General features: G+C 37.9%; 1 protein-coding gene across 10 annotated transcripts in view; it reads left to right on the plus strand.

The window, feature by feature from the left end:
* Positions 1-17,016, plus strand: part of MAP3K4 (mitogen-activated protein kinase kinase kinase 4) — a 134,824-nt gene that overhangs the window by 76,337 nt on the left and 41,471 nt on the right. For 9 of the 10 annotated variants that reach the window (XM_009242419.4, XM_054558417.2, XM_024248561.3 and 6 more), the window contains exons 4-5: positions 12,110-12,352; positions 14,966-15,112. In XM_009242419.4, the coding sequence (XP_009240694.3) occupies positions 12,110-12,352; positions 14,966-15,112 (390 nt within the window). Of the gene's footprint in view, positions 1-8,427; positions 8,789-12,109; positions 12,353-14,965; positions 15,113-17,016 lie in introns of those variants that run through there. The other variant, XM_054558419.2, reaches the window with a different exon arrangement.

The raw sequence follows: 17,016 nt of genomic DNA on the forward strand, positions 1-17,016 counted from the left end.
CTTTTGTTTTATTTATTGGAGTATATTTTTAAAGTCCCTGTCCTCTGTCACTGCTCAGAGTAATTATCATCTGGTTTATATTTTCTAGAGTTTTTTGTGACTCTATAAATTATGACTTTGTTATGTAGCACATGTAATTTTTTAAAACAAATGTGATAATGCTATACATATCCTACTACAACTTGAAGGGTTTCCCCCGTGCTGTCTACTTTGGATCTGGAAATGTAATTTTTTTGCTTGTGTAAACAATGTAGCCACAGACATTCTTGTACACACCCCTTAATGAACTTATTCTGTTGTTTTTGTAAGAATGCTTAATTGAAATGGAATTGTTAGGTCATGGGGTATATGCACATTCACATCTTTGATATATGTTGCCAAATTGCTCTCCAAAAAGGCTATACTAATTTATACTTAAAACACTATAGGAGAAATTTGATTTTTCCTCATTTTTGTAACCATGATCAGCAAAAAATGTAATTTCATTGATTGATTGATTTTTTTTTTTTTTTTAAAGTCAGAGCCTCACACTGCTGCCCAGGCTGGAGTACAGTGGCATAGTCTCGGCTTACGGCAGCCTCCATCTCCCAAGTTCCAGTGATTCTTATGCCTCAGCCTCCCGAGTAGCTGGGATCACAGGCGTGTGCTACCACACCTGGCTAATGTTTTGTATTTTTAGTAGAGATGGGGTTTCATTATGTTGGCCAGGCTCGTCTTGAACTCCTGGCCTCAAGTGATCTGCCTGCCTTGGCCTCCCAAAGTACTGGGATTACAGGCGTTGAGCCACTGGCACCCGGCCTAAATCTTTCTCTTCATTTCTAGTGACACTGAGCCTGTTTTTCATGTTGATTGGCCATTTGCATGTCTTTTCGTTTGCTTATTTATTTTGCTCATTTTCTGTCAGGCTGCCTTTCTATTATTGATCTGTTGGAACTATTTATGAATTTTATTCATTTTTCTATGATGGTTGTAAATATTTCTTTCAATTTGCCTTTTAACTTGTTTAGGGTACTTAACACTGTATAGAAATTTCACATTTTTATATAGTCATGTCTGTTATTATTTTATGACTATTTTATTTGTACTCAGATTATTTAAAAATTTTATAATTGTCATGGTTTGCTTTTTACACTTTGAATCAGTTTGCAAATAATGTCCATGTGTTGTCATTGTTCATTATGTTTCTAAAGTGTCTTAAGTCTGTAGATTCCCCATGCCTTTTTTTGCGATATATGAAGAAGCAGGGTCATTTATCCTGTAGGGTCTGAATTTTTATGATTGTATCCCAGGTGGCCCACATGTGTCTATTTTCTGTGTCTTCTCTGTGAATTGGCTGTAAAATAGAGTGGTTTGATCAAATTCAGGATTTTTTAATTGGTTGATTGTATTAACACTGCCTTCCCAGGACACACACATATCTATCTGTGCCATTAGTAGTAGTTGATGAACATTGCCTAGATTCCTTAATTCATTAAGGGCTGAAAAGTGAGGATATTCTAATTCATTCCTTCATTTATTAGCTTCTTTATTATTTATTTCATTTATTAGATATTGCTATAAGGATAAACTTTTCCTCACCTATTATATGGTTACTTAGTGGAATAGTTGACACAAATGGCAAGATAAATGTGCTTGATTCTTTCCCTTTTATTTACTATTTTAAAAAATAATGATGTGGTTTATTGGTGACTAATTAGTGTTATTAGTATGATTTTGAACTCATGAATTTAAACATATTTGGTATGTTTCAATCCATGGATGTCATTACTGTAATGTATTGAAGTAATTATTGTAATTAATGTTCACGTCCCATCTTTGGACAATGGGAACATATTCAATTGGCCTGACTCCGTTTTTCACAGTCCTTTGATAGCTTCCATGTTATTTAGTGTAGCTGGCTATTCTAGGCTGACATTGTATATCTGTTCCAGGTTGAGAGTCAGATATATTTTGTTTTCTTTTTTTTTTCTTTTTGAGACGGAGTGTCACTCTTTTGCTCAGGCTAGAGTGGAGTGGCGTGATCTTGGCTCACTGCAACCTCTGTCTCCCTGGCTCAAGTGGTTCTCGTGCCTCGGCCTCCTGAGTAGCTGGGATTACAGGCATACGCCACCACGCCCAGGTAATTTTTTGTATTTTTAGTAGAGACGGGGTTACACCGTGTTGTCCAGGCCGGTCTCAAACTCTGACCTCAAGTGATCTGCCGGCCTCGGCCTCCCAGAGTGCTGAGATTACAGGCACGAGCCACTGCGCCTGGCCGCTGAGTATCAGATACATTTTTAAGGAACCCTAGTTCCTTTTATTGAGAAATGGTATATTCCAAGACCACAGTCTGTACACCAGCGTTGTTCATTGCAACTGAAATTGTGGCTGGTCATTGTTTTACTCTTTAGTGGACAGATGAAAACACATACTCAAAATGCATCAGAAGTCCTTTCTGATACTTCTGATTCATATTCAGGATTTGAGATTTTTGCTTAATCTCTTCTGACTTAATCCATGTATTACCGCCTTTCTTTTTTATTGAGAAGCCCAATTTTCTGTGATACCAGGTGTGACAGAATATCATATACTGACTGTATTCCAAAATAGACAATCATCTCAGTGTGATTACTGGAAAACAGTTCAAGTTTTGTTTTTGACCGTCCTTAGGTTATAACCCTCTATGGATGTAACATCAGATAACTGCATTTTAAAGACTTTTGGAACATTTCTTCTCGTGGCTCTGCCACTGACTAGATATACAATTAGATTCTCTTTTCTACTGTATTTCCAAAATAATAGCTTTATTGAGATATAATTCACTTAGCATAAAATTCACGTTTAAAGTGTTCAGTGGTTCTCTGTATTTGGAGTTGTGTAACCATCGCCACTGCAGCCATCCTCACTGTGTAACTTTGGAACATTTTCATTGCCCCTAAAAGAAGTCCTGTACCCTTTAGCTGGCACCTCCACAATTCCTGTGCTCACTAGCCCATCCCTAGGCAACCACTAATCTACTTTCTGTCTCTTAATATTTGCCTAGCCATGTAAATGGGGTCATATGGTATGTGGTCTTTCGAGACTGGCTTCTTTCATTTGCGTAATGTTTTCAAGGTTCGTCCTTGCTGTGGTATGTATTGGTGCTTCATTCCTTTTTAATGGCTGAATAATATTCCATTGTATGGCTATACCACATTTTGTTGATCTATTCATAGATTTCTTAAAATTTTATTTTTAGGTATTGGTTTTTAATTTGTTTTTTATAAGAATTATGTAAAGTACTTGGTTTTACAAGAAAATCTAAATGTATTCTCAAAGAAGTTTAGCTTCTCTGACAGGGATAATCTTTTAAAACATTTTATGTTTTGTACTTCTGTTTTTTAATGTACGCTTTTTGGAAGTATGTAGTTTTGTTTATTTACTTTTAATGTTTAAGATGAGTTTATTTCCCCCCAAGATGTCTTTGTATTAATATCTTTACATAATACCCTTAATGTCCCCCTTCAATTTTTTAATCTGTTTATTCCCAACTTTGAGCTATATTGGAATTACCCTTTTCTAAACTTTTTCTAAAGTTTCATTTGAAGTAATTTTCTTTTACTGCCAGTGAAATGCCAAGGTATTTCATATGCCCTTTCTTTTCCCCCAGATAGTGGTGGTGTGGTATATCTGTATTATCAGATCATACAGCCATGTATGACAGTACTTTCTCCCCCAAAGCTGTCATTTAGTCTCAGTTCTTCAGGGTTGTGTGTATGTGTGTAGATAGATAAAATATTTATAATAGACATGTAGGTAGAAGTTTCAGATTTCGTTTAAAGGCTCATTTTTAATTATTATATCCCAGTCTCAAGTCATTCTGGTTGAGGGACACCTGTTCTTTAGTAGATTTCTGAGTAAGGGCTCAGGAGGACAGCATTTCCTGAGTTCTGCCGTGTTTCTAACAGTTTGCAGCATTTATACTTGGAAGTTTGTTTGGCTGTCCATAAAATCTTTGGTTTATATTTTCTTTCCTTGGATAAATTTGTTATTCATTCTTTTGACAGGAAGCATTGATGTTGAATGGTCTGATGACAATGTGATTTTTTGTTTACACTTACAAGACCTTTGTTTGTTTGCTGAATATCTAAAGGATTTTTTTTTCTTTAAACTCTACTAGTTTAACATGGTGTTGGTTTTTCCAATTTGATATTTTCAGATACATGGTATACACTTTGAATAAATAGTTTTGTTTGTCAGTCTGTTTTTAAAATTTCTAGTGAGTTTCTTAACTTACAGTTTCACATTTTTGCTTCACTGACTCAGTTCTCTTTGGGAACTGCTCTTTATATATTTTGGATCTACTTTGCCTGTCTTCTCTGTCATTTCATTTCAGATCTTTTCTTTTTCTTAGTTTCTTTTTGAGTTATAAAGTTTTCTTTTGTTGACCTCATTTCAGTGAAGGCATTATCTGTTCTATTTATTTGCCTTCTAGTTTGTTTTTGATTTGGGAAATAAAATTGATTTGATTTTTGATTAAAAAATTAAATTCTGAGTTCTATCACTGAGTTTTTTTTTCTAATTCTAATTTTTGTTATTCTTTTATATTTTTTATGATTTTCTTCATTTCTTTTAGTTTATTTCAGAAATCGGTCTACAATTCTCATCTGCTTAGTGGACATATCTTTCTGGCAAGTGCTTACTGTCTGGAGGGTTATTCTCCTTTTTCTCTTCTTATGATAACCTTGTGCTAGATTCTACTACAGTTCTTTTCTGTTGCTTATTTTTAAACATAATACTTGTTTCCATGAACTTAAAGGAGAGAGGGAGTTAGGAAAGTGTTTGGGATCGAGGCTCTGAGTACCTTCTTCTCAAGTTTCAAACCGTCTTCTCTGTTATTGTTTGAGGTCTGTAGACTGTTCTTCTTCCCATGTTCTCGATCTCCTCTTCCCTTTCCTCTTGTTGTCCTTTACTGGGGAGTTGGATTTCACTTTTTTTTCTTGGTGTGGAGCCCAGAATTCCTGGAAGGGAATTTTGGGTACTAGTTTTAAGATATTATGGGGCCTAAACCACTCCAGCCCTTTCAGACCTTACTGCCAACCCCTTGTCTTCACTCATGAATAGTGCCAAAATCATTCCTAATTTCACAGAAGTTCTCTGTAGACTCTGAGCTTTTCATAGAGCACTCATCGTGACTTGGGAATCTGCCTCTTTACACCCTTCAGACACCCTGTTAATTTCCTTTGCTTCCCTCTGCTAATGCTGATACCACATGGCTCTTGGAATTGTTCATGGTTTTCCCACCACCTCTTCTCTTTGGGGAGTCATGACGACCCCTTTTCATCTAGTTTTGTTGGAGGTTTGTCTCACAGAGTTTTGGTTTTGCTGTCCTCATTGCTTCATTTTTATGAGAGGGCGTTGAAGGGAAATTGAAACCCTGTTGCCACCACTTTTTCCCAGAATTCTTTTTTTCAATTTGACCTGTACTAAATTGCCAGTATTTGATCATTTTCGATGAACGAAAGTGGGAATTTTTATATAGTTTAACCTAATGCAGAGCTCTATCTTTAGATTTTACTACATTGGGAATTTCTTTTTCCAAATATATTGTTCAACATGTATTTTTGTGTTTAATACATACTTTGATTTCCCATAATAACCAGTAAGAATTTCTAAAACAGCTGCATAATTTTAGAAATGAATACTTGTGATACTGTGAGGTGTAGTATGAGGTAAGCATGTCATTATTTTTCTGTTAATTGCTTATAACATACATTAGATAACCTATTATTTTCCAACTTCTTAAGCTGCTGCCTACTTTTTTTTTTTACATTAAATTATAGATAATTGGGTATGTTTCTGTGTTCTGATCTGTTTATTACTGTGCAGGGTTTTTCTATTTTAAATAGAGTAGTCTTATTAGTAAGGTTTGGTATCTTGTAGGGCAATTTTGCCCATTCTTTCTTTTCAGAAGTTTCTGTGCTGTTTTTATTTTTGCACATTACTTTCTTCCACATGGACTTTATTATGGATTTGTCAAATCCACACAACATGACATCAGAATTATTATTGTAATTACATTGCATGGTCTTAATATAGAATCTCTAAGATGGAGAGCACCCTTTCAGTGATTAGAAGAGACACAAGATGGAAATAAAGATTTTATTACTTGCAGGTTCTGGAGGGTACACGGCACGCCTAGAGGCCACTCATGCAGAGGTCAGGAAGTGCAGACAGGGAGAGAGGGAGGGACCCATGGGCCAGTGCCTTCATGGAGTCCAAGGTATTGTCCAAACAGGTTTCCCTCAGGGAGGTTTAATTGGTGGGTTTAAAGCAAGCAGGCACAAGTTCCAGGAGGTTAGGCTGTTACAGAGGTAGTCACAGTGCTGTGTCTGCACTGTCCGTGAGAGGTATGAGGGTCAGGGCCAGTGAACCAGTCGGTGTGTAGCTGTCCATAGGGAGGTGGTCACCAGGAGGAAGTTGTATAAGGCAGGTATCGGGATCAGCCTAGGGAGGTGGTCACCAGGAGGAAGTTGTACAAGGCAGGTATCGGGATCAGCCTAGGGAGGTGGTCACCAGGAGGAAGTTGTATAAGGCAGGTATTGGGATCAGCCTAGGGAGGTGGTCACCAGGAGGAAGTTGTACAAGGCAGGTATCGGGATCAGCCACATTGAGGAACTGGGAGGCAGTGTAGACCTGCACCCTGTGTCAAGGGTGACAGAGCCCTGCTTCTGCTATGAGAAGGTTCCACTTAGATTCAAAGTGCGCACCAACGCAACATTAAATTATAAGAATTTACTATGCATTTTATCCATGTCCTTATATTATTGAATCTTCCCAGTTTGGCTAGGCTTGATCTGGGGTTTTACACTGTGTTTGATCCTGTGCTCTTCACTGGAATAAGATGATAACAGATATGTGTTCCTGCACTGCACTGTCCCTTTCTCCGCTCACTGGTTTTATTGTAATAATTTGGAATGCAAGATCCAGGCCCTTTCTTTATAGTGTACTTAAAATTGTGTTTTTAATATTTCATTCTAGAACTTGAATTGTAGTCAATAACCAAATTATCATCGTATAGTTGTATCTGCCTGTACAGATTGAAAATCCCTTATCCAATATGCTTGGGACCAGAAGTGTTTTAGACTTCAGCTTTTTTCGGATTTTAGAATATTTGCGGGCCGGGCATGGTGGCTTACGCTTGTAATCCCAGCACTTTGGGAGGCCGAGGCAGGTGGATCACGAGGTCAGGAGATCAAGACCATCCTGGCTAACACAGTGAAACCCCATCTCTACTAAAAATACAAAAAATTAGCCAGGTGTGGTGGCGGGCGCCTGTAGTCCCAGCTACTTGGGAGGCTGAGGCAGGAGAATGGCGTGAACCCGGGAGGCGGAGCTTGCAGTGAGCTGAGATCGTGCCACTGCACTCCAGCCTGGGCGAAAGAGTGAGACTCTGTCTCAAAAAAAAAAAAAAAAAAAAAAAAAAAGAATATTTGCAGAATGGATACCAGTTGAGCATCCCAAATCCAACATGTCAGTGCTCAAAAAGTTTTGGATTTTGGAGCATTTCAGATTTTGGGTTTTTGGATTAGGGATGCGCAACCTATATAAGTTTTGTTAAATTTATGGCTTTTCTCTTCGTTTGCTATTTTTCTTTCCCTATCTTGTGATTTTTTTGTTCCAGTCTAGTTGTCGTTTAACTAGACTCTACCATAACCATACTTTGAATAGTTTTTTAGAGAAGGTAAGTGAATTGTACTTTGAGATCATCCCTATTCAGAGGCTGCTGCTGCTTCACATCTTAGTGGTGTTTTGAGTATGCCAAATGCTTTTCTCCCCTTTTCCTTTTGTTCTTTATGGAACTCTGATTGTTCTTATGTTAGAGCCGCTAGATCTGACTTCCATGTCTCTTGTTTTTACTCAGAGTTTCCATTTCATCTTTTTTTTTTTTTTTTGCTCTGAGTTATAGTAATAATTTCTGCAGTTAATTCTAGATTATTAAATCAGTTTTAGCAGTGTTCATTCTATTTTCACTGTCTTTCTTGAGTTTATTTCAGAAGTCTTAATTTGTTATTTTCCAGAGGACTTTAATGAGATCTCGTGTTAGAGTATTTTTATTGTTCTCTCTTGTTTTCTACATTAAATCGATATTAATTGAACCCAGCTATTCTGATTCTTCCCTTTGGTCTCCTCTTAAGGAAATTGCTGTTTCCTCTGAAGTGCTGAATTTTTGAAACATCTGCTCCTCTCTGTCTGGACATGTATTGAGATACCAAGCTCCTCCAGCAGGAAGGGGTTTCCTCTGTGACTGTGGAGGTCTGGCTGTTGGCTCTCCCAGGCAATGTGGTCTTGCACTTTTTTGAGAACTAGGGATTGTGCCTTTGGCTCAGTGAGCCTGTAAACAAAGTCAGCAGGCTGGGACTGTTTGGAATGCCGAAAGAATTATTTAGAATTTTATCTTAGAAAGTTTGCTGAATTTTATAGAGCTTTTATAAACATTGTTTTCTGATATCGTTATACCGGAGGCGGTGGAGGGAAGCATTTATAGTGTCTAAAGCCTTTACTTAGACATACCTTAAGCTGTGAACCCTGAATATCTGAGACAGGTCTGTTAATTTAGAAAGTTTATTTTGCCAAGGTTGAGGATGTGTGCGCCTGTGACACAGCCTCAGGACGTCCTGACGACATGTGCCCAAGGTGGTCGGGGCACAGCTTGGTTTTATACATTTTAGGGAGACATGAGACATCAATCAATATATGTAAGATGTACATTGGTTCCATCCAGAAAGGCAGGACAACTCGAAGCAGGGATGGGGCTTGCAGCTCACGGGTAGGTGAGAGACAAAAACGTTACATTCTTTTGAATTTCCGATTAGCTTCCTCATGCGTCCATCTCAGTGAGCAGAGGGAACAGGATGGGAGGCAGGTTTACCCTAAGCAGTTCCCAGCTTGACTTTTCCCTTCAGCTTAATGATTTGGGGGCTCCAAGATTTGTTTTCCTTTCACAACCCTGACCACATTTATCACAAGTAATTATTTTAGTGGCTATTTTAGAAATTCTTGCCTGTTAGGGAAACCCAAGTGTGTACTAATATAAGTGCAAAAGTATGTATTAAATGTAGAAGGATAAATTAATTTTGTTTTCCTTAGTGCTAATGCAGATTACTACGTGGAGACGGTGTGTTCTTCCAACTTTATATTTTAGTGGTTATATACTAACATTGTTTGATGTCAGGTTATAATAGACTAAACGTCTGTGTTTTAAGAGACAAGAATTTTTTCCTTTCAGACGTTTAATCTTGATGGTAATTTTATACTAAGAAGAAGGCATATCCTCGTTTCTGTCATTAAGTGTATCTCAGTTATGCCAAGTATATATGTTATTCTTTTTGAAAATCAAAACATCCACTTTTAAAACTATAGACCTTGTCAATCTATCACTAACATAATTACTGTTGGCATTAAGGAGTACAATAGGGAATTTGAGAACTAAGAGCTTGTTAACAAGGTTGATGATATCATATGTTCCATTCTTTAGTGTTAGATTGTTAATAGCTGGGGAAGAAGAAACACTGGCACTTTTATAGGAGTATTTACCTATTAATTTATTCATCAAACATTTGTTCAGCATCTATTATGTGGCAAGTACCGAGCTAAGTTTTAGAGACCCATAGTCAACTGGAGATAAACAATCTTTTTCATGGAACTGATGGTCTAATGGGTAAATAGATAAAATAATGCATTACAGTACAGCATGATAAATACAACAGAGGAAGCATTTGCAAGGCACAAAAACTGTGAGAAAAGGGAGAGATTAAATGAGTTATTTGAGGCAGTCACAGAAAACTTCATAGAGGAGGGTGGCATCTGGGCTTCTTCCTAATGAGAGGAAGAGTTCACCAGGGACAGAACACTGTCAGCAGATCAGGACTTCTGATAATAAAAGGGATTAATTTGTGCAAAAGCACAGAGGCAGGTTTGTTATGGGTAAAGGAGAAAAAGGTGGTGGCAGGAGATAAGGATCAAGATCTATGCAGAGACCAGGCCATTAGGCTAAATAAAAGTGTCTGACACTCAGGGCTGTCAGTGAAGCATTGCATTTTAAATTAGAAGGGCTAAGACAAGCCTTCGAACAAAATCACTTTGTGGGTTATTGAGAGGTCAGTGGATTGACGTGTTGTAATCAGAAAAACAGTTGAAGATCCACTGTGAGTTAAGGCAGAGTGTAGAGGAGAAGGTGGATTTAAGGAGTATTTAGTAGAACTGATAAAGCATGTTAAACGTCTGCATGTATGGTTCAAGGAAAGAAAAGTGTGGAAGGCCATGAATGAGCATTAATTAGTGAAAGCCAAGCTGTCCGTTGGAAATGGGAAAACACGGAAACAGGGAATCATCCTGAAGAAGATAATAGCCATAAAAAGTAGTCCACTCTGCAGCTGAGGCTCTTTGTGATTCCTTGAGTCCTCTGACAGTTCTAGATATGGGAGTTTATGCAAACCTGACTTAAGATATGGCTGCTTCTATTTGCTGTAAAGCAACTAATGGTCCAGTAGGAGAGCCCAACATGTTAACAGTAGTGATTTTACTAACGTTATATGTAGTATGTTTTTAGGGGGTTTTTCCCATGTATATGGCATGCTGTTTAATCTTGATAAGAGATAGATGATGGCTCTATTTTTAAAATGAAGAAACCAACCCCGAGGGACTACTCAGTGCTTCCAGAATCACATCACTAATTGACTCAAAACCAGCTTTTCTGATTTTTGCACCTTGGTTGTTTTCTCATTAAGCCACACTGTCTCTATCATGAAAGTCAAGGTAAACTCAGGGTTTAGAGTATTTTAGTAGGCATGCTGTTGGGGGCGAGAAGAAAGTCACTGGAAAGGTATCATGAGGTGAACCTTGAAAACTAAGGATTTTGAAGTGGAAAATAAAGAGGCGAGCATTTCCAGGTGGGGAGGCAGCATGGGCAGCGAGGCTGGTGACAGCACACATGTGTGAGGGTTGGTCGAGAGTGTCAGGTGGAGGCAGGAGAGAAGGCAGCACTGGAGGGTGAGACTAGGTCAAGGAGGGTCTTCCATAGCAGCTCAAGTTGTTTGGGTCATATTTGGTAGATGGGCAGGTCGGGGGCAGCGCTTGGAAGTGTCAGATGAGGATATCATTCATGAATGCAGCAACAATTACTGTCTGCTGTAATTAGTGCCAGGCGTGGGGACGATCCTTTTAGTTTAGTGGTAAGGAAGTGAAAGTCCTTGCCCTCAGGAAATTCTGTCACCAAGTTATGGTGGAATGTGAAATACTCTGATGGCAGGGAGTAGGGGTTCTGGTGGGGAATGATGGGGAGGGGAGAAATAGCTTCCATGGAGCAGGGAGAAGGTGGGTGAGAACCAAAGGGAGGAGAAGCAGGGGCCTTGGGGAGCCAGGAAGGAGTGGCCAGGCAGAGAGAGAGTGCTCCCGACGTTCCAGATCCCCTACTTTATGGGGAAAGATGTAAGGAATTTGAGAGGAACAGCTAAAAGAGCGGGGGTGGGGGCGGACAACGCAACACTAGGGTTCCCGGGAAGCATCACATAACAGATAACTGAGTCGTGCCAACCAGGTTGATCTTAACGATTTTTTTATTTTTCTATCAGCATCATTCATTACAGCTCAGGGGAACAAATGGACAGAAGAATTAGTGGAACTGATTAGTTTTTATGTTTTCATGAATGGCTACTTAGGATGAGCTGTTACTTGATTTTGTAATGTTTTCTCTAATTTTAGTAATTCTGTGGTTTTTTTTTCCAGTCTAGAGATAGTTGTGGATAGTACTGTATATAACCTGAAAAATAAAGTGTTCTGATCATTTTAAGCGTGAGGCAAAAATGTTAAAGATGAACCTGATTCTTTTTCTAATATACTTCTTTGATAAAAGTATTGCAATTTGGTTTTAGTTCTCATTATGGTATCCAGCATTCTTAGAACTTTTTGGATCTATGTTGAAAGTGTTGAGTTATTAAATTCATTAAATTATTAAATATTCTTTTCCCTGTAAAATTAGAATTTTTGTAGATTTGTTAGCACGTTGTAGAGAATAAGAGTTTATAACCACAACCATGGGACGTTGTCTTGTATGCTCTTTTAATCTCTGCCTGTTGAATTTTTGTTATAGTTTTCTGAATTTCCAGATCCCATGTGGGGTTCAGATTATGTGCAGCTGTCAAGGTCACCGCCTTCATCTGAGCAGAAACACAGTGCTGTGTCGTGGGAGGAGCTGAAGGCCATGGATTTACCTTCATTCGAACCTGCCTTCCTGGTTCTCTGCCGAGTCCTTCTGAATGTCATACATGAGTGTCTGAAGTTAAGATTGGAGCAGAGACCTGCTGGAGAACCATCTCTCTTGAGTATTAAGCAGGTTTGCTTCAAAGACTCTTTAAAATATTTAGCAATTATTATATTATCCTACATGCTTATCATTTTTAAGAGTTCCTTTTTTTTTTTCCTTAATTGCCGCAAATAGTGAAAAATGAGTGTTTGTCCATGGTTTTAAGCTGTATTTTTTAGGGTAATTAAAAATGTTCTTTATATGCAGTCCTCAAAGGTAAGATTGTGGTTCATCTTTTCTGTCATCCACTTCCTTGTTCTAAGTATTTTAAAGTTTCAGTCTTTGAAGACTAAAATTTAAAATTCATTCATAAGAGGTAGAGTATAAGATTCTTAAATTTATTTTTTTTTTCTATTTGAAGTACATGTAAACAGATAAATGTCTAGAATAGGCATAGGGGAGGGGTTTAGACTTTTTGCTTGCTTAAGCAGTGGTGTGGTTTAAACAGTAGTGACAGCTTATGATTTCTTCGTTGTTGTTCATTCTGGATGGGATCTTATGGATGTTTGATATCCCAGGAGCAGCAGAGGAATGGGTGGAAGCAGTTGTATCCAGCAGAGTGAGTGCTGAAGAGGGTCTGTATTTATTATTTATGATATTAACATATTGACATTCACCATATAAAATAAAAATTTCCAGACCTTGTCCCCAAAAGAAGGAAGGTTGGTATGTTTTTCGTAGACTGTACGTGTCTATCCCATAGGGATTGGAAGGCTAAGAGCTACCCGGCTCTGTGAATGGTAAGACAAAGCATAGGTCAGCAGTACAGATTGAGGAAAGGCAGGTGAATACAGGTCATACAGTAGGTACAAAATAGGATTTGTTTGTTTAATTAGGAGTAGAATAGAATGACTAATGAAAGTCATTTGGAGATTGTCCCCTGCATCTCATTTCTATCCCTTTGGTTTGTACCCAGCACCAGCCAGAGCTCTGTTTCCACGTTAGCTCCCCTTCCTTCTCACCCTCTTGTTTCTGGTTATTGTCTTGCTGTCCACTTTGGCCTTGCTTTTTAACTCATCCTCAGCATTGCAGTGGTTATCTAGGACATTTTCGTAAAATACTTCTCAGCTCCCTTCTTTATAAAAGAAATACTTCAGAAATATAGCCTGGTGAAGCAAGGTGGAGTTTATCTTTTGTTGATGGGGCTATTGTGAGGACTAAATAGTAATGTATGTTGTAATACTTTGAAAAATAAAAACAATACTTAGATTAATGTAGCACTGCTAGAGTAAAAAGAAAGCAGAAATTTTGGATTAAATGCATTCAAAGATCAGTTATAAGCACCTAAGGGACATCTTTAATAGAGAAATTGATAATTATATAATCTGAACAGAACACTTTTTGTTAGATTTAACTGTAGCCATAGCTCTCTTACAGTGGATAATTACTTTTAAAACATTTCTGGGAGAGACTTCTGTCAATAAAAGCAATCCATGTTTATTTTAGAAATTTAGAAAAGTACAAAAAATGATACAAAAATCAAAATCAAAAATAATTTTTAAAACCCTGTTATTCTGACATTCAGAGATAACTGCTATAACATTTTGGTGTATTTCTATCCATTTGTTTTTCCTGCACATACATAACTTCCTACACATACAAGTAAGTATGTATGTGTGTGATTTTTTTCCCTTTAAGTATTTTTCAAAAGCAAGAATTTAAATGGCTGCAACAGTATTCTACTGTATAGGCACATCACAATTTATTTGGTTAATCACCATTAATTTAAATAACATTGTGATAAATATGCTTGTATAGAAATCTTAGTTTAGATCTCTGATTATTTCTCGAGTGTAAAACAATAATAGATGAGTCATACATACATTTTTAGACTCTAGAAAGTTTGTATCAGTTTACCTTTCTATTAGCGGCAGTGAAGGGTTGGCTAACATGTATGAAAACGAATGTGACTGTGTGATCTCATATTACAGTCCCTGTTTATTAGAATTTGTGTACATTGTGTCTCAGTCTTTTTGTTAATGCTAAGGGCTTTCCAGGTTGTCTCATTTCAACCTTCTGCCCACGTTTGGCAGGTTATTACCTATTCGATCTATATATTGCAAATTTGCCCATTTTTTGTTTTTTCCATTGATTTTTATCTAATTTCATCACATAGTATTAAGTTGGTTGGTTGGTTTTGGTGGTCATTTTTTGATGGTAGACTGGGCCACAAATCACAGTAGGTAAACTATGCTAAATCATAGCGAAGGCCCCCTGGTTTTTGGTATATAAGTACCTTTGAATCTTTATTATGTTTTTGATCATTAGGAGGTTTTTCTTTCTCACGTATCTCGTAATGTAAATTAGTAGAAAAAATGATTTTATTCCATGGGATTTACTTTCTGTATAAGTTTGTTGTTAAGAGAATTTATTTTAGCAAAGCAGTAATTGCCTATATGGTATTTTCTCTGTGTATCCATGCTGTAGTATTAAATTCTTTTATTTTCACTGTTTTGTTGCTACTCAATTGAGACTACTAAGGTATTCACATAAAATGAACTGATCAAGAATCTAGAAACTGTTGTAGGTTTTTTAGAGACAAGGTTCCCTCTGAGTTTTTTGAAGATATAAGTAGGAAGATATAAAACACGGATCATCTGGTTGGAGTTTATGGCTGCTGGACCTGTGTGTGTTGTTTTGCAGCTGGTGAGAGAGTGTAAGGAGGTGCTGAAGGGCGGCCTGCTGATGAAGCAGTACTACCAGTTCATGCTGCAGGAGGTTCTGGAGGACTTGGAGAAGCCCGACTGCAACATTGACGCTTTTGAAGAGGATCTGCATAAAATGCTTATGGTCAGAAGCAGTAGGGAGGAATTTTTCTTTCTTTCTTTGTTTCTTTTTTTAAAAAAGTAAGCCTGTATTTCCTTGTTTTGCAAACAGCGTTGGCATACATATTCAGATAAACTTCTCTAGTAATGAATTATAGAAATGATCCCTGAAAGTATAGCTTGTGTGTGTGTATTGCAGGGGGCGGTGGTGGTGATCTTGAATCAGAGTCTTTCCATCTGGTATTAGATTACATTTGTTTCTCTGAAATCCACATTTAAAAAATTCTCAATTGTTTTTAAGTTGGAAGTTTTTGACAAATGTTAACCTAGTTCATTCTTTACTTGTAGAGTAGTTCATCTTATGGCAGAATGGCCCAGAAGTAGAATCAAAATATGGTCCTATGTTAGTGAACCATCTGTCATCAGCCATTTTTATAGTACCTAGGATGTGCTAGGGACCTTGCATGGCTCTGGAGTGTTGAAGATCAACAAGACACTCAATAATCTGGTGGGACTAGGCATGGTAGATGCTGACGCCCCTGAGGGCTAGGTGCTAGCAGAGAAGCTTGCTGAGTTGTCTGGGAGGCACTTCCAGTGAGGAAGCTGAATCTTAAAAAGATGAGTTAAGGGTTAGTTAAGGAACCTGGCACATTTGAGGACTTGTAAATAGTTTGATTGGGCAGGAGTAGACCTATTTTTATTTTGTCCTAAAAAGAGACCACCTGTCTTCTCACGTACACTGAATGTGCCCTGTGCTTTTAACCTCTGTTCACATTCTTCTTTCCTGGTAGAAATGCCCGCTCCTCCACTTTATCTGCCTATTTAAGGCTTACTTTTAGGTTTTATTTTTCTCTAGAAAGCTTTATCTGACAGTTTTAACTTTTAGCCTATGTTTATCTATACCTTCTTTGAACTCTTTTTAGCAGTTACAATTAGAACTATATGATTTAACATTTAAACAGAGACTCTTTTCTCAGGTTGCCCTAATTAGACTGAAAGCTTCATGAGCCAAGGGCTGTAACTTGAAATTCTCTTGTTTTCCATAATATCTGATAGTGTTCATGTATCGTAAGTACACGTTAGATTCATTAGGGTATATGCATAGATGATTACGTAATGTGACAGGTTAATGAAATAATAAAGAAAACTGTATCCTTATAGGTGGGGTGCATTCATTCTTGCTTAACATTTACTGTGTCCTGCCTAAGGATGGCTGCAGCACCTGCAGATACCACTCTCACTTTCTAAGCAGAAAGAAAAGGGCAAACAGACCTTACCAGCTAAGTCCAGACCTTTTTATCAGAGCAATAGGCGCTCTCCCGGTACCCCCACCCAGCACATTTCCCCTGCCTCTTGTTGACCAGACCTGTTGCATGGCCTCACTGTTGCCACAGAGGCGGGAATGCACATGTTGAGCTTTCCAGCCTCTGTAGTAGAAGTAGAGAAGGAAGAATGTGGCTGGGAATGAGACATATTATATCTGGCATATTGCAAGAAATAATTTTAATGAGTTAGAAATTATTCTCTATATAAAAGACCTAAGTGTGTAAAATGGCTGTATTTTGAAATACTATATATTTATTTTCTTTTTTGAGATAGGGTTTTGCTCTGTCACCTAGACTGAAATGCAGTGGTGTGTTGACGGCTTCCTGTAGTCTCAACCTCCTGGGCTCAAGCGATCCTCCTGCCTCAGCCTCCCTAATAACTGGGACTACAGGCGTGTGCCACCACACCTGGCTAATTTTTTAAAAATTTTTTGTAGGGTCAGGGTCTCACTGTGTTGCTCAGGCTGGTCTTGAACTCCTAGGCTCAGTGATCCTCCCGCCTTGGCCTCCCAAAGTGCTGGGATTATAGGCATTAGCCACCACACCTGCCCACTATATATTTCTTATGTCAAAAAAATCTTTTTCTTGAAAAGTTGTGGAAAAA

The sequence above is a fragment of the Pongo abelii genome, chromosome 5 (genome assembly GCF_028885655.2).
Source record: "Pongo abelii isolate AG06213 chromosome 5, NHGRI_mPonAbe1-v2.0_pri, whole genome shotgun sequence".
In the NCBI taxonomy this organism is placed as follows: domain Eukaryota; kingdom Metazoa; phylum Chordata; class Mammalia; order Primates; family Hominidae; genus Pongo; species Pongo abelii.